General features: G+C 43.3%; 1 protein-coding gene across 1 annotated transcript in view; it reads left to right on the forward strand.

The window, feature by feature from the left end:
• The first annotated feature begins 2,321 nt into the window (after positions 1-2,321).
• Positions 2,322-18,168, forward strand: part of MEOX2 (mesenchyme homeobox 2) — a 54,599-nt gene continuing 38,752 nt past the window's right edge. Inside the window, exon 1 of the mRNA XM_075417465.1 lies at positions 2,322-3,135. Within this exon, the coding sequence (XP_075273580.1) occupies positions 2,625-3,135 (511 nt within the window). The 5' untranslated portion in view covers positions 2,322-2,624. The remainder of the gene's footprint in view (positions 3,136-18,168) is intronic.

Raw genomic sequence — 18,168 nt, forward strand, 5'->3', positions numbered from 1 at the left:
AAAGGGGTAAGAACAGTTGGTGTAGGACTTGTGTACTTATTAGGGGACTCGGGAGCCCAGGGAGGCACGGTCCCGAATATTCCGACGGGGCTGCGAAGCTAACGGCCAACACCTCGCCGGCCACTGCAACTTTGCAACTGCCGCCTTCTTTTTGTTTTTTTCACTTCTTCACCTTTTGGAGCCTCTCCTACCTCTCCCTAAAAAAGCGCTATTTGGCTCCGTCTCTTATTTCTCTTGGAAACCTAATCTTTCTCCCTCCCCCTCGCACCCTCTCACTTTCTTCATTGTGCTTCACTCATTTCACTTTTTCTAGTCCTGTGCGAGAAATCCTGTGCGGCCATCCCCTAGAATTAAAAAAAAAAATTAAAAAAAAAAAGGCATTTTTTTTCACTCCGGCTTGGGTCTGGGACTTCCCCGGCCCCTTCGCAGCCAGGGCTCCAGCGGCGGCGGCCCTTGCGGGGGGGACCTGGCGTTCCCGCTCCCCCCCGGCCCCGGCCCCGGCCCCGGCCCCCCCGACGGCGCCTGGCCCCGCGGCCGGACCGGGCGGGCCGACAGCAGCAGGTTGCGGGGAGCGGAGCGGTCTCCGAGGTGGGGGAGGGCGGCCCCGCCGCTCCCCGCGTTCCCACCTGGGGCCGGGGCCGACGGGGAGACGGGGCCGGGGCCGGCGGGGCCGCGGGCGGGCGCGACCGACCGGACCGCACCGCACCGCGCCGGCCCCGCGTCGTGGCACTGCCCAGATGCGGGGGCCGGAGCCGGCCCTCTGCTCGTAGCCCGGAGAGGCAGCGAACCCACGAGGGGGTCAGCCATCGAGTTTTCTTTGTACTCCTCGCTTTTAATATTAGAGCACATATTGAAGCGATAAACACAATGAAAAGCACAAAATATTTCATCAGTGTGGTAACTGTAGATTTCCTTTATTCTGGAGAAATACCGAGTTTTGAACAGTGCGCGGAGGCAGCAGCTTCTGCTTCGGACGCCGCTCTCTTTTTAAAGACCGCGTCGTTACAGTTAAATCTAAAGACAATTTTTTAAAAAAGCGTTAGATGTCAGAAAAGGGGGGAAAAAAAATCTTACCGTCGAAAGACTGCTGCAGGTTCCAGCTCAGTCTGAAACTGCAGGGAAAAGTGGAGCAGCTGCTGAACAAAAGTTTAAGATTTTTTTTTAGAAAGTCTGCAAAACTAATTTCCCACAAAATAGGACTCAATTTCCGTTTAAGAAACTAGCTCTTGCAAATCTCATGTAATTCATGATTTCTTTTCCAATAGCAATTGAAATTCATTTCATCTTTCGCACATGGACCCAAGAATTTAGACTTAAGTTGCAGGAGCGCGATGGTTTTCCTCTTTTTTTTTTTTTTTTTTTTAATTTGGATTTGGGAGAGGAGGAGGAAGGTAGAGCGAGGAGGAAGGGCCAAGAAAACAAACGTTTCCGCAGCGGGCACCTCTTTGGTCGGTGATCAATAAATGCGTTATCCTGATTTAAACCAGTTAACAGCTGCCTGCGTGGCTGCTGTTAATTCCACTACGGGCATGTTAAAAACAAAACAAGAAAAGCCAAGCCCGGACTCCCTCGGTTGTCCCGCTTGAGCCGCTAAAGACAGAAAGGAAGAAAACGAAGATACGGGGAATAAAACTCACGCGGGTTCTCGCTTTGCGGGGGCGGGGGTCAGGGAGGGGAACTTTTCTATCTCCGGCCGGGCTTGGAGGGCCGGTGCGCGCCGGTGGCTTCGTTGCGGGGCGGGGAGGGGGGATGCGGGGCGGGGTGCGTGCGGGCAGCCGGGGCGCTGGGTGCGGCGCCGAGCGGGCGAACGTCCCGCACCCGTCCCGCGCTCCCACCTGGGCGCGCAGGTGAGGCGCAGCCGAGCGCCCCCCGCCCCCGAGCAGACCCTGCGGGTTTCGCTCCACGTCTCTATGGCGCTGCCGGGCCTGCTCCCCCGGGGGCGGCGGCACCCCGAGCGGCCCCGCCAGCCCCGACGGGGCGGTGATGGCCCTGCGGGGGCACCGCCGCCAGCCGCCCCCACACCCCCCCAAACCCCGCCCGGGGGGCGCGGGCGCGCGGCCCCGGCGGCAGGGCCGGGCCGGGCAGGGCAGGGCAGGAGGCGGCTCCCCCCCCCCCTCGGAGCCGCCCCCCGCCGCTGCCCCGGCCGCCCGGCGCTGCCGCCCGCTGACGGAGCGGCTGGGCGCGGGGATGGCGCTGGCGGTGCGGAGGGAGCTCGCATGTGGTCAGCGCCGCGCCGCTGAGCCAGCCCCCAGCTCACGTTACACACTACTGTATTTATAACCTCCCGGAGCCGTTTCCCCCTCCGAGCAGTTCTCCGGGACCACCTTCTGTTGGCTCCAGCCTCCGCCGCTCCTCGACACCCGAGCAGCGCGGGGAGAGGCTCGCCTAGGTCCGAGCGCCTGGCGCAGCGGGGACTGGCCGCCAGGGCGAAAGACCTGGATTATCTGAGCTCAGCCGCCTGCTGCACAGTCTGTCCCTGCCGGGTTTTTTTTTGCGGGGGGGGGGGCAAAAAAAAAACCAAGCCAACCCCCAGCCCCGCTCTGTTTACAAGTGAAAGTTGACAAAGGGTGGTGAAGTTGGATCTTTCCTAAACTCTCCTGCCTGGAAGCTGAGACTTGCATGCCATGGATCACACACTCTTTGGCTGCCTGCGCAGCCCCCATGCCACCGCGCAGAGCTTGCACCCTTTCTCCCAGTCTTCTCTTGCCCTGCATGGAAGATCCGACCACATGTCCTACCCTGATCTGTCTTCTTCTTCTTCCTCTTGCATAATAGCGGGATACCCCAATGAGGAGGGCATGTTTGCCAGCCAGCATCATAGGGGGCACCACCACCATCACCATCACCACCACCACCACCACCAGCAACAGCAGCACCAGGCTTTGCAGACGAACTGGCACATTCCTCAGATGTCGTCTCCTCCCGCCGCGGCCAGGCACAGCCTCTGCCTTCAGCCCGACTCAGGAGGACCCCCGGAGCTGGGCAGCAGCCCCCCCGTCCTGTGTTCAAACTCCTCCAGCCTGGGCACTAACACCCCCACGGGGGCAGCGTGCGCGCCAGGGGACTATGGCAGGCAGGCTCTGTCCCCGGTGGAAACAGAGAAGAGGTCCGGCAAAAGGAAAAGCGACAGCTCAGGTAACGGCTCACGCTTTCCCCCCGGCGGGGCGGGACACCCGGGGCGGAGGGTGCCGGGGGGGAGCGGCGCTGCCGGGCCCCGGGACCCCGCCGCGACTCGGCCCGCTGACACCGGGCTGCCGGGTCCCTCCTTTCCTCGAGCGCGCTCTCGGGCTCTCCGTCATTAAAGCCAGCTTGATTAGGGCTACGGGGGAAGAAAATAAAAAGGAAAAACCCAGCACGTGATGGAGCACGAAACCAAGGTGGTGGGGGTCGGGGGCGGGGGAGAGTTTCCTACGGCCGGGTAGAGAAGCGTTTGTAGTTTCGGTGAGGATTTTAGCATCTGGCCCCGCGTCCCCCTCCCCCCGGCCCGATCCGCCACCTCTGCTTCGAAATTCAGAGCGCAGCGCGCTCCTGCCCTGCGGTGCCGAGCCCGCTGCGCAGCGCTTGGGAGCGCGGCCCTGGGCGGCGGGCTCGGCGGAGGGGCCCACGCCTCGCTGCACCCCGTCCTCGGCGCGCAGGGGGCAACGTTCGGAGTCTGTGAAGCCGACGGGTGAATCGGGGTTTTCGAAAGCTGCTCCTCTTCGGTTTGCTGCTGGCGGGGGCGGAGGGAAAGAAGGAGCTGTCTGGCTTTTAGAAATCACTGCAGTTCTTAAAGACGAGCGTAAAAACATACAGACCCGCAGTCATTCCAGGGCGATGATCTGGCATCGCTGAGCGCACGAGAAAACTTGACATAATCTCCGCTTTTTAAACTGGCCAAGCCTGTCGAAGTCCCGCTCTGACAAAAGCCACTTGGCGAAGGGAACGCGACTGATGGCACTTCCGTTAAGAGCGCACGTAAACCAGGGGGTCATCAAAAATATACTGAGAGAGGCCGGAGGCACTTGAAAAAGAGAGAGCTCAACAGTTTGAAAACTGACAAGCAGGCGTAGCGAATTGTTTGTTATCGAGGAAGAGAAAGCGAAAGGCTTTTCCAGATATTTATGAAGTTCAGAACTGAAACTGTGACCTCTTTCACTCAAAATGTTGTGAGCTCGGTAAAGCGGTAAGCAACAGAATCTGTTTTAATAAATAACCCTCAAGGATATCACCATTTTATTAATTGTCAGTTACATTAAGAAACATTTACATCAGTTCAGGACGGGTTTAACTGAATTTCGTCTTACACAAGCTTGTATATGGGCTGAAAACTCTTCCGAGATTAAAAGCCGTATTTAGTTAAAGCACTGGTAGCGAAATCTGTGGTTGCATCTTCATTATGTTTTACCAGATGAAAGAAATTCTCTGATTTCGTGAGGTGTACGAGCAATGCTAAAATTCGAGTCCCCATTACTACTGGGAAAATAACTGGATGCCTGTCAGTGTAAAGGATTCATTGTATTTGCCTGTCTATTTAAAGTTCAAGGAAAAAAGGAAATGGTTCCCTTTCACTATCAGGGAAGTATCTGTATCGCTTTCTGTTTATTGCAGTTTGCGATGCAAACCAAAAAAAAGACAGTGGGGAACGTCCCAAACCTTGCCCTGAAGTGACTGGAGTCTTCCACTGGATTCGGTGGGAGAGGGTTCGAGCCTTTAGCCATGGCTGCGCTTATCTTGCGCTGTGCTCCGAACCCCACTTCCTAAGGCTTTCTGAAGCTCAAGGCAGGTAACTACTTCCTCATCCCTTCCACTAAGAGGAAAATATTACGGCCGTTCACACGACTGTGAATCTGTCAAACTGAAAATAGGCGTCTTTTGCCAGCAAGTGGGTAGCTGCTGTATCTATGGTTTTTCTTTGGGAAAAGCCTGAGTTTTGGACTGAACATTTAACCCCACCCCTTTATTAATCCTGGGCTCTGGTGCTAGATATTTAATGCCCTTCTAATGTATGGCAGCAAGAACTATTTTTAAGTTGCCACATTTCTTATTTGTCATCCATAATTGCCCCTCATTTGATTAAAAACCATACCCTTTATTTCTCATTGATCTGTTTTTTTTTAAGCAAATTACTGTACTCAAAAGAATTTCGTCCACGCCTTCCCCACGTTTTGGAGACATATTTATCACACTTGGAACTACTTCAATAGGTGTTTGTATAAAATCGTAATAGTAAATAACTAAGAAGTGAAGAGACACCGTGTAAGTTTCAGTGCCGGAATTCTGAGACAATTATTAATGCTCTTGCTTATTTACAGATATATTTCCTCTTCTTAAGCATATCACTTCAAGCCACAGAATGTTCAGTGTTTCCTTGAGCACTGAATCTGTTCCGCATTTCAGAGCTGAATTAACCTTAGGCTACCCCTTTCTTGCTCTACTCTGCTTTTATTTCTGAGTGTTTAAGATCAGGAACGTTGATTCATAAAGCAGAGTTTACAGATAGTTTAAAGAAAGTGAAATGTGAACATTGCCTGGATCATTGATCTCTCAAACTAGTAGCTGTTGCCCAGCCACGCAAATACTCCCAGAATGTACCAGCAGAGATACCCCGTTTTACCCGTTTGCTATGATGGTGGGAGTGTAACTTTTTAAAATGATAACCAAAAATCCAGAGGGCGAGCAAAATTTTGGATGATGAACTGTGTGTTTGTCCCCGTGCTTGCTCTTTTTCACTGGAATTCACATATTGCAGGGGAATGGGAGGAGAGAAATACTTTACGCTGCTATGCTCGTTTATACTTTTGTTTGGGATTGAGCAAGCAAGGTGAAATGGGCTTTCACGGTGCTTTCAAAAACTGTCTGACTTACAGTTTTCTTTTGCCCTAACCCAGGTTTTAAGCAGTTTGGGAAACTGCCTTTGAAGATACTGAATAGGCTGCTACAGAACAGGGTGAAATTGCCAACTGTTCTTGTTGTAAAGGACTGGGAAATACTGCCTGCTCAGTCATTGCCTCCTGCGTGCTGCAGCTGTCGGTGTCTCCAGGTTTTGTAGCCGCTCTCTCACTATCTTCAGAACATTCCTTTCAACCTGCGTAGGCCCAGAAGTGGGTCAGGAAACTAGCCTGCGAGTTGAGGAGTGATGCACACAAATCTTTAGATGTTAACGTTTTGCAGTGACTAATGGCATCTGCATCCTTGCCTTTGTAACTCAGCTCTGCGTACGTCAAGGATGTAGGAGTAAAAAGCTGATACTGAGTTTGAGGATAGGTTGCAAATAAAATCGCGTATTTTAAAGCGCACTAATGGTCAGAATTATCTGTACGCTAATGAGGTGCGGATGTAAACCATGCTGAGCGTATAAAAAACATATTCTTGGAGCGCTTTGTTGCTTTGTGGTACGAGTTGTTCTATATGGAATATTTTGGATTTTTCTAATGCCTCCCCTTCTCATTACTTGCCTGTGACTTTTGAGGCTGTTTTATTTCTGGTTTTTATAGCGTAGGTTTTGATTGCAGAACGATTTGACGATGCAGAACACATTGAATGCAAAATTACAACTGCGATTGGCTCGCTTGGCTTACTTAGGTCCGAGGTTTCTTAAAACTTCAGTCAGGAGAAAAGCATATTAACGCCTATACAGAAAGAGTGATCTAGGTTTACTGAGAAACGTGAAAAGGAAGTGAACCTGGTAGCCTTAAGGAACCCTAAAATACTATGGCGAAAAAAATATCCGTATTGTGCTGAAAAGACCAGGGGAGGCTGAGTACCATTGAAGGAGTCCTTCTAAGCGCTACAGCTTTTCAAACATTTAATTGCGATAGATAAATATATGTTATAAGTCAATTTGATTCCAGTTAAAGTCTAATGTAATTAAACACTCACCCCCCCAGGCATGAGAAGCTTTTTTTTTTTTTTTAAAGTTTGACATAGAAAAAATGTTTTTATATGGCGCAAATTTCCAAGGAAAGCCTAGCAGGTAATAACAACTATTCATATTTCTGACTGTATTTACAATACTATCATATAGAAGCACTGCTGTTAAACCTACAAAAACATTTCAGGAATCCAGTGTTTCAATAGCTGTTCTGCTGGTTTTTGTTCATTGACAAATCACACAAAAAGAAAACAATACTCTTTTTTCCAGTGTTTTAACATCTTTTATAACCTACCTATTCTTGACACGCAAGACGTAAAAAGTTACATCTCCAGGGAATTTATTTTAAATACATCTAAATATCATAAATCATATGTACATGTTTGAAATGGTCTCTAAAAAGCAGGTCATTTTGATAAATGATTACAAATACTGCAAAATCACGGGTTTTGAGGACTTCTGTGTTTCTGAAACACATCAGTAAGAAAAATGAGCTGCACACTTGTAGTCAGAAAGAACGGTGTAACTGATTCATCAATGTGTCTGTGCTTTTCAGCGTGGTTGTAAACGGAAGCAAGAAAAAATACACAATAAAGCACAGTTTTTCTGGAAAGAGTTAATTTGTTTGGCATCCAGAAACCAAGCATCACTTAACATTAAAAAATCCAACAACAACAAAAAAACACTTCTGTAGGTTTCATAAATGAAGGAAATTCAAAATATGATGAATAACAGTCATAGTTTTAGGAGAAAATCTTTAAGGCCAATTGCTTAGCAAATGTTGGGCTACCCAGTGGCTGCTTGCTGGATTGTTTAGTAGATGAAAACTTGCAATACGTTCACTTCTGCTTTCAGGAAATATAATCAGGAACTTTTCTAGGACTGTGCAATTTTTAAACACTGTTTTACTAATACATTCTCAGAATTCTTTACCCATAGCCAAGGAGTAATTTTGTGTGGACAGAAATAAGTATGACCTCTAATTATGTATTTCTGTCTGTTTATATATATCATTCAGTAGGATTTACACTTCCCCCTACCCCAACCCGCCTTTTTAGAAACATCGGGATCCCAATCCAGAAGTTCACTGGAGCACAAATGTTTTTGTGAGAAGGTCTATTGACTCTAGTGGAACTGCTGAAGTGCTCAAGGGTTTTTAAGCCTTTGGAGCTTAATTCTGTTACTCTGTTTTAAATCCTTGGCACAGATATGTAATTGCATGTTATTCTTTTATTATTTGGTATTAAGCACTAGCAAGGATCCCAGTCTTCAAAGCAAAGTCACCGACGGGTCTGGATGAGTAAGCAGTGTGGTACTAGAACGAAACGCAGAAGGAGATATGGACACATGGGGATTAAAGACTCAAACATTCTGGCAATATCTGGAGAAAATTTCACTGAAACTTTCCAAAAAAATCATGGTTGTAGTTACCTTTCAGGATTTTCGAGATGCTGTTGCATGGTAGGGAAAGAAAAATGCTTTATAATTCTTGCAGACATTTTTTTGTAAAATGTTAGGATTGCCTGACTGTTCGAGCATTGCCAGTTGAGCATGATAAATATAAATTGAATTTTAATTCCATTGGTTTTAACATCCTAGGATAAAACTTGTCCTAACATACCTAGTATAACGTCTCGAGTATTTTGCACAGTAAGTAATCAGATTCCAGATTTTTTTGTCAGACTTGTTGCCCTTTGTAGACATGCTAGTTATTTAATAAGTACTTTTTACTTGAGCCTGTTAATCTACATAGAGTTTGTCGTTTGGAAATACTCATTCTTTAGTGATGTGATGACTTGATATGCTGTATCTTTGAAGTTCTCAAGAGTAGGATTGAGCTCTGTGTCTTGAAATTCAAGGGAAGGTGACAACATTATCTTTGCTGCTGTCTGCTAATAATGTGATGTTGCTCACCAGATTAGTGCTTTCAGCAAATACAATGTTACACGGCAGTATGAATGGTCGCTGTAGCGTGTTTCTCTCAGCAGCAAAATGTATTCTACCAAGCAGTTTTGCTAGTCTCGGGAAAGGAAGCGAAATAAATCCACATTTGTATGCTGGAATGAGCAAAGATTTAATCCATCAGTAAAATGTAGTTATGATGGGGTTGGGTTCAATCCTTATTTTTGATGTGTTATTCTGTGTCCTTGTTCTAATACACTTAAGAATGCAACTTGAAAGGACACGAAAGGAAAGTCATATTTTTAAAAAATAAATACTTGCATATGTCGCTAATAAGGTTTCTAACTAAAATAGTGTGGTGTTAGAGAAGTTTGATAAACCGTGCTTGAGGCTCCTTCATTATGTCAGTGCACAGCCGGGCATAGAAGCCAGCCTTACGATCTGTCTCAAGCCCATACCCTATCCTTTTATGTCTGTTTCCCCAACCTATACAATGGCAATACCAGTGCTTTCCTTCCATTTCTAAAGTACTGCAAGTTTTTGTTTAAAGAAAAGCTGTGTGTGCATGGGTGTGTGCGTGCGTGTGCTTTTTTTAGTAGGCTTTAAAGACTTACAGATCTGCATCACCATTTCTCAAGTATTGCTGGTGGCAGGGTAGGAGTGACATGGCACGCAGCTACCCCACGGAAAAAACCTTCCTCTCGCTACTCAGCAGGGTGATCGCATCACTTTTGCCAGCATCAGCTTGCGTGGCTGCATAGGTGTGCACAGCAAGAAGTCATTTGGCTTCTGCAGTGACTGTCTGGGGTCTTTGATGACCAGATAGCTGCTTTTCTATTGTATTTAACAAAAGTTTGCATTAAAAAATAGCCTGATGTAATTGTGTTGGATGCACACAGTCTTGTCTTGTATGTATTTTAGGTATTTGAATCACTAAAAAAAGTTATTAAAATAAATGGTTTATAAACGTACATGCTAAGAGAAGTTTCACCTGGAAGATATTGGTGAAAAAGCTCCCACTGATTTTTGGTGGCCCCAGATTTCAAGACGTGTGTTTTTATGTTGAACGTAGCTTAGCTTGGGAGAAGGAGATGGACCAGTTAGCCGTGCTGGTGCGTAGCTTTTTGTGATACGCTGTCTCGCAATCTTCCAGCGGCAAACACAGCGAAGGAATGCTTGTTTAAAAAACCACTGCTGCCAGCGGTCTTCGTTTTCTAGCATTTGTTGTCCTTGTTATTTATCAATATATATTACAAAATCTACGTCTTTGATATATTTACCTAAACCTTATCCATTTGAAATAATATTTTAGTAGAAAAAAAATTTAAATCACACTGATGTTATTCAATCTCTAATAATTTAATACATATCTATCTGTAATACCACTAGTGCAGAGTTGCATCACTGTATCCTAGAATTCACCGAGTGATACAAAGTCGAACAAAAAATTATTAATATAACAGCATATAGTAGTAGAGAGTTCACTGCCATACACGAAAAGCTGCTTCTGAAGTCTTCTGCTAAACATTACAAATAGACAACTTACGCTGTCAAAAATCCACTTGTTAACATCCATGATAGTAAAGAGGTAATATTCATTGTAGATTAGGGAGGATGGCCTTCGTTTTGAGATCTTGGACCTACAGAAGACAGTATCTTACCCGCTACTTGATACATGAGTTTATTTTCTGTGTGGAATTGTGAATTTCATGAATAGTTTTGGGGGTAGGTTACTTGACTGGAAGTCATGCACATTACTAAATAGGCATATGATTATACATAAAATGAAAAATCAGAAATCACATTTGGAAATTGGGTTCTGAATATTTTGTTGTTTAATGATGAATGTAATCATTCAATAGTACGCGATCTGAAATCACTGGAGCTTCTTGCTCAATACAATGAAAAAAGCAGTCTGAACTTTCTGTTGAAAACTACCTGTGCTGAATAAACTTTGCAGTAGTAGGAAAAGGGGCCCTTAAAATACATAAACAGAAGAAAACATACATGAAAACTTAACGGTCATTTGAAAGAAAAGTTACTCTGTACTTAAACCTATGTTTCCTTTTATCTTTCTTTTCAACAAATGAAACAAAATAATTGCCCAAACAGCAGAAGAAACAAGTCTCAAAGGAATGAGTCAAATCTTTCATTTATGATGGAAAAGCGTAGTTTTACTAAACCAATAAAATCCAGTGGATTATGAAACCCTAACTGGAAGCCAAGTAATCTTTTTTCTCTCTTACTTTCTTTTTTTTTTTTTTTTTTTTTTTTTTTATGAAGCTGCTTCTTGGACTAGAGAAAAATTGGTTGATTGAACATTATTTTATAGCAAATAGGATATGAAAAACTAAAACTGAAACAGATTACTGCAGGCTTTTAAAAGTACCCTTCTTCCTTCTGCATTCTCTCAGATCTCTAACAGCTACTTTTTATTTTTAGCAAGTGAGCCTGAACAAATGCTGCCTTACATTAAGTGTGTTAGATGCACTTCAGTATCCTCCGCCACCGTTGTGAGTTTTAACTCTTAGACTGTGACCTTACGATGATGCCAGTGTGCATTTAATGTTGTATGTTGGGAGATGAATGAAATCTTGGGTGAGCTGAAGTCAAAGCTGACTACTGAGCGGAGCCAGGACTTCACAGCAGAAGTAGTCGTATTACTTTGACACGAACACACCTGAAGTCAAGTGTATGTTTACACATTTTGGTGAACTGGGGGTATTAGTCACTTCAATTTACCAAGTGGAAAATACTGTTTCCCACTTTGGTACTTCTAAAAATAGATACTAAAAAATCTGTTGGACATATGTGAACTGACAATATAGCTCTGAAAAGAGTTGAATGAACCATGGGGTTTTCTACCTGCCAAGCAAAAAACAGCATATTATAGAAGTATGCAATGTACCCTGTGTGTGCATGGGCACTTCTTTGGAAGGCAGGGTGTTTAAAGGGTGAGGGAGGCTCCTCAGAGGCATGCAGGTCTTGGTGGCTTTTCAAGCCTTTCATTTTCTTGCAGCTGGTGAAGAATATCAGAACACTATAGACCCTATCCTTGTAGAATATGTAGACAATCAAAACCTACTTGTTAAAATGTGCTTATTACTGTAAAAAGAATGGTAGGAACAGTGACTAGATGTCTCCTAAATTCATGAAAATATCAATTAGTTTAGTGAAGGAAAAAGAACTGAAGTCAGAGGGGTTAATAAACTACATAATGGCATATTTTGTGAGGCTTTGGTACACTGAGCTGGTAAAAACAGTGCGAATGGAAGCCCATGTGGCTATGGCGATGTTGACCGCTCGAAGATGCCTTGTAAAGCTTTGTGCTTACAATGCCAGACAGTATTTTCTGTCAGAGGCAAACAGCAGTCTAATGGGGACTAAGGCATGTGCCCTCCTTTCGAACTGATATTTTCTGAACTAGGCTTTAAAACATAGTAAATGTCCGTGAGTCACACTCGCCTTACATAGGGCTTAGGGAGAACTGAGAACGTTGCAAGTCCTTTGCAGTTTGGAGTTACTCATTTGATTGACTCAGAAGTGACATAGTAGTATGAAGTTATTTTTTCTTTTTTTTTTTCTTTCTATATTCTTGTTTTTGTAGTACCACAATGACCTCAAGCCGCTGTGTGTGAAGTCTTTGCGTTCCTGAGGACATTAGAACAATACACACTAATGGTCTCACTCCCGGCTCTCTTTCCTCCCTCCTTTTCTTTCTTTTTTTACACAAGTCATTTCTGAAGGAGTGTACGCTTGTATATCAATTTAATTTCCATTTATCCTTGCAGAATAAGCACTTTCTTTATTGTAAAACAAAAAATAGCACCCTTTACCTTAATCAGATCTCCATTAGATGTTAACCTCCAATAACTAAAGAGCTGCAGTGATGTGCTAAACAGAACAGTGCTGCTGGGTAATGTTATTCTGTTTAGCAACGCAAGATGAAACAGTTGTGGATCAGGGGAGCAGAGTCAGATGAAAATAGGAGGCCTCATTAGCAGTTGTCCATAAGGCATCTTGAATCCGCAGCATTATATTTTCTTGTACTATAGCCACTTTAATTCCTATGATTTTCTAATAGATTATATTACTGAGCCAATAAAAAGAGTGACTATTCTGTCTATATTACTTCTTTTTATGAAACAATATATTATTATTAAAAGTAGTAAATAGAACAACTTAAATTACAAATTTGTGAATATGCACAGGAGAAAAAAGCTGGAGACAAGGGTGCAAATATTTTGGATTGGTTTACATTATGAAGAAATATGCTGCCAATTTTTCCTGTAGCTTTGTTTTAGCTTTCCATTTTATTTTTTTTTCTCTGCTCATTCTGACCCCTTTGCTTTTTAGACTTCAATGCATTGCTACAGCTTTATGAGGCAAACATCTTTATTGCTTTAATATGAGGGTATGTACAGAAATCTAACAGTATTCAAACCCTATAAAGCTATCTTGATTTCACTGGTTCCAAACTGAAATTTAGACATGCAGAGAAGGCGCCAATCGAGTTTGCAGTCTGCTGGCAGGAGAAATATCAGAGATGTAATGTTTTTGTATTTGAAAACATATCACCAGAGCTTTGCCAGACATGACACCCAAACAAACACTTTTTTTGGATAGTGATTGTGTGTTTCAAGTACAGTGGCTAAATCCGTCCAGCCGTTTTGAAGTATGTTTGGTGAAATAGAACTTACAGAATGACCCAATCCTTCAAAGTTCTTGGGAAAGCCATTTCCTTCCCTCCTGCAAAAGTCGCTCCGTGCTTTGCCGGTCTGTGTACTGATGCTTTAACACTGTTGAAGCTTAGTTTACTGTGTACAATTCTCGTGGAATTAACAGTGTAATGTTGAAAATAAGCACAGGCATGTCGGTTGCTATTCTGTCATTGATTCCTTCAGCTCGATGGTGTGCAGCTAAGAAATGTTTGTAGTTTCCCAACATATGGGTAGATACCATAAAAATATTATTTATGGAGGCTTTGGCTTGCTCTGTGTTTTTCAAGCATGTTTCCACATCTAATTGATAGTCTTAATTCACACTCACACAAACTAAAAGCTGCATCCATGTTAACCTTGAAGCATATGGTTGACTTAATTACGTAGATAAGTGGAAAGCTTGATGCTACGCATATAGTGGAGTCTGGCTGCATGTTATTGCTGGCCTACTAATTAAAAGGCCCTTGTTAACATATCAGCAGACTCTTATTACAAAAGGTGGAGATGAAATCCACACTGAGCTAGAAATGCAAGAAGTACTGCTCTTATCTGAGGTGTTCATATGAACCTACAAGGAGCCTTACTAGTTCACAAGTTATTTGGCGGGGGGTACATGTTCCCTAAATACCTCTGGAAGAGTATTTCTGCAAGTTTGGGAAGTGAAGCAAGTCCATGGAATGCGTGTAGCATGTTGCACAACAAGCACAAAAAGAAGGTCTCACTAATCAGCCTTTGCACCATCCCTGCTGTGTCATTTAATGTCTCGTATGTCTCTGCTCTCCATAAAGCCTAAGAGCTAGCTTTATGCAGTTAAGGTCGGTTTCCTTATGAAAGCAGACAGAATTTCGTTTCCTTCCAGGGCAAGAATGCACAGACGTAGAAAAAAAATGCTTACAAAAGAGACCCGGGGTAAGCACAAAGTTTCTTTTTACAGGGGCAAAACAACTTTGTCCTTGGCTTCCTCAGTACAAGGCCATGGGATGAACAGGGTGAGAACTACGGTTTAGAAGATCTTACTTTGCCCTGAGAGTTTGCAAGTTGCTTTTGTCAATCTTCTCTCTCTCCAACATGTTTTCAGACTGTTTTGTAAGTGACTTTTATACTACTTAGCAGAAATCAAATCCTGTTTTCCTGCCCTGGCCCTCTCTTTGCTCCTATTTTAACTGCCAAAACCAAAGCTGATGAAATGATCCTACCTTTCAATCATACCCTTTTGAAATTCCCTTCCTAGAATCCTTCTTCTGATTCTAGCTTATCGTGTCAGAGTTAGACTTATTTCCCTGCAAGTGTTGCCCAACGGCTACTCAGCCGATGTTTCAGATCCTGTTTCTTATCTACCTCAATGTTTTCTCTGTGCTATCTTAAGTGTGTTCTTCCTTTTTCCATTCACACTCTCCTCTGTCTTTGGTACGGCTCCTGTACATGCAAGAAACATCCAGAAGCAATACTCTGTCATTATCCTATTGGCCCCAGACCATCAGCTGTTTTACTGTGAACTTGCTTTTGGTAATTGTAGGTCAGCCATGGCTCTTCTATGTATTTATGATGTGTAAGAACAGTGCGCAAGGCTGAGAAGAAATAGGAAAAAAAGAAGGAGAAAGAAAAGACGTTTCGTGTGCTCTCTCTTCTCTTATTGAGGTTTTAACTTCAGATGGGTGTGTACCACCGAGCAGATTCTGTAAACAGCTATGCAGAAATCAAGCATGACCCAGACATGACAATACTGATGGTTAATATTTAATACCAGTGATGTACCCAGTGCTTAGCAGACCCTGGTGTAAAAAGGGGGTATTTGAAAGCAAGCTAAATGGGTGAAAAAAAATGAATCTAACTTTCTTAAAATGCACCTTTTAATTCCAAGATTTTAGGTAATAATTACTTGTGCCAGAAGGAATGTGCTTCAAAGAAAGTAAAGTCTCATTTTGAAGGGGCTTGTAAACTCTTTAAATAGCATTGGCAATTTGTCCTTTCACTCTGGTTTTCTGTGAGAAGAATTTTGAAAACAGTGAAATACTTTTTTGTGATTCCATTTCACTGGTATATTAGACATGAACATACATTTGTTATGTGTGTGAGTGTGTGCGTGCACATGTGTATTAAATCTAAAATAACAGCAGACAGTGACCTGGCATAGTCCACTTGATTTGACTGGACCAGCAGTTGGTTATACGGCGCTATTTTATTCCTAAATGTGTTTTAAAAATGGTTTTGGGAGGATGAGGGAGCTGCAGGCAGGAAGACAAAAGAAAAGGTACAGGAGTCTTGCTGATACCTTTTGAATGCTTGGGCTTGGCAATTTTGCAGTTATTTTCAATAACAGAGTTTTTCAGTGTAATATCAGCAAATAGAGTGCATGGTAAAATTAGAGAAGATGTTAACCCTGAACTCTGGAGACATAAATACATACGAGCATCAGATCGCAAGACTGGCTGCTCTCCGGCTAGTCTCAGCTGGCTTTTTTCCATATCACAAAAATCACCATACAGTTTGGCACAACTTTCAGGCTCAGTGAAGAGGGTTCTGTTCCAGGACTGAAATAGCCAAAAGCACTAGATGCCAGAATTGAGGTGTATTTGCAGTGTAGGATGGCGACAGTTTAACAGCTTTTGTCTCAAGTCTTCATTCCCCTCACTACAAATAAACCTCCTTGGGTTTTGGTAAGACTTCTATCAACTCTGTAGAGGAAGGAGGGAAGAATAAGACACTAACCTTAGTATTTGTGACTTTATAACTAAGAAAAACCTAGAAGTGTGTTGTGTCAGGAACTCACATTTCTGCAACACACATCAGAATCTAACAGACAGTATTTGAGAAGCTTTTTAAAAATTGGTATACAGATACTTTTCTGATCAAAATTAGAAAAAAAATTAAACAAGAAAGTTGCAGACTTCTGAAAATGATGGAGCCCTGCTCCCTTCCCCCACCTCCCATCGGCAAGCTGATGTTTCCAGCAACTTCAAAAACAGAAGACTTCTCTGTAATCCTAAATGTACATAAGGAACAGATTAAAGTCCTGATTTGTGAAAAAATTTGAGCATATGCTTAAGAACGATTGACTTCAATGGCAGTTAAACATGTCCTCACACACGCTTCTTGAACTGGAGACTAATAAGGATATTAAAAAGGATCAAGAGGCTGCCCCCCTTCAGGGAATGCTGCAGAACTGTCATGGCTGAAAGCTTTTTTTGTTGTAATCATACTGACTTTCACCACTACCCTCCTCACCTCACTTCCAGCCTTCACAAAGAGGAGAAAACAAAAACAACACTTCTCTCACTCTCTTCCCCTCTCTTCTCACCTTGCTAAAAAGTCATATATAATTTATAATTTACCTAGAGGAATCCTATTTACAGGGAAAAAGTTACACTCTTCCCCCACCCCCCAACAGCAATCCATATTTATATTCTTTTATTAGATGAATGACAGATGAAGCAGTGAGGACTAAAAGCCTTGAGTGTGGGTGGATTTCTTTCAATTCAGTGTGACAAAACCAGTTATGTATATGGTTCACGAACGTGGTACTAATTTATTAAATGCTTATTTGGACTTGAAAAAATAGCATGCCTTCATTAGCAGTTTTGGGAAGCAGACTCCATAGTGAAATAAATCTCACTTGCAGGAATTTTTGGCCTGATACTCATCTTAAAATACTCCAAACTTTCTTGTTCTGAACCTTGCCTCACGCTCTACTACAGTCCTGAGTAATTTATCCTTTCTATTCATCCTCCAGCATTGGAAGGCAACTCTCATGCATCCTCTTACACAGGATTAGTTAGTGTGGGCATGAGTCTTTGTTCTGATCTTCAAGTCATTCTTTCCAAATTTTTTGTTCTATTTTCTTAATAAAACCTCTTTCTACAAATGAAGGTCAGAGGGAACTTTGTCATAATGGCTGTTTAACACAGTATCACTTACAGAAAATAATTTATGTAGGAATCATAAAGCAGTAGAAACATTAAACCTGAACATAGTTTGGAAAAGAAAATCTGATGAGAAGAATGCTAATTAGGTATAGGAGAAGCTGAAAACGGACTGTATGTTTCTTTCCGTCCCCCAAATTTTATTAAATTAGCTCATGTAAATTAGTAAAGATGTTTCCTGCTAACTCCATTTACGTGCTTCTTGAAGCAGCTTTCTTTCATTCAAGTCAGAAAAAACCACAGATTTCCATCCATGCTTTTGTGTTTTCACTAGTTGCTGTTTCCTTTTGCTGCTGTGTGTGTTGTAAATGTAAAATGAAATATCCAGTTGTTCTTTACTTTTGTCCCGTTGAGTCTACTTACTCATGAACCTGCTTGAAAGTGTTGAATGTTTCAGTATTCATTGCGATAAGCCTGCAAAATTTCTGTGTTCTCATGCAGAGACTTTCTTAAAATGTTTTAATTTGCACATTTCTGCAGAACGGGTTTTCCCATAGTGGGAAGAGGGCTGGGAATGGACCTTTACTCTCCCAGCGTTAGTATCAGGCAATGCTGTGCATTTCCTACGTCACCTGTTTTTGTTGCAGAGGTATGGCACTACCACATAGTTACATTTGCCTGTCTGTCTCAATAGTTGCTCTCTAACATTTAAATTAAAAGTCTTATGACTACTTAGCACAGCCTTCAGCCACCTGAGGACGTGTCAGGGTCCAGGCACAATGATGTATCCTGGGCTCTTGCAAAGCATTGCAGCTCCTGCATCAGGCTCCGCACC

Source organism: Opisthocomus hoazin, chromosome 4 (assembly GCF_030867145.1).
Source record: "Opisthocomus hoazin isolate bOpiHoa1 chromosome 4, bOpiHoa1.hap1, whole genome shotgun sequence".
NCBI classification, from domain to species: Eukaryota; Metazoa; Chordata; class Aves; order Opisthocomiformes; family Opisthocomidae; genus Opisthocomus; species Opisthocomus hoazin.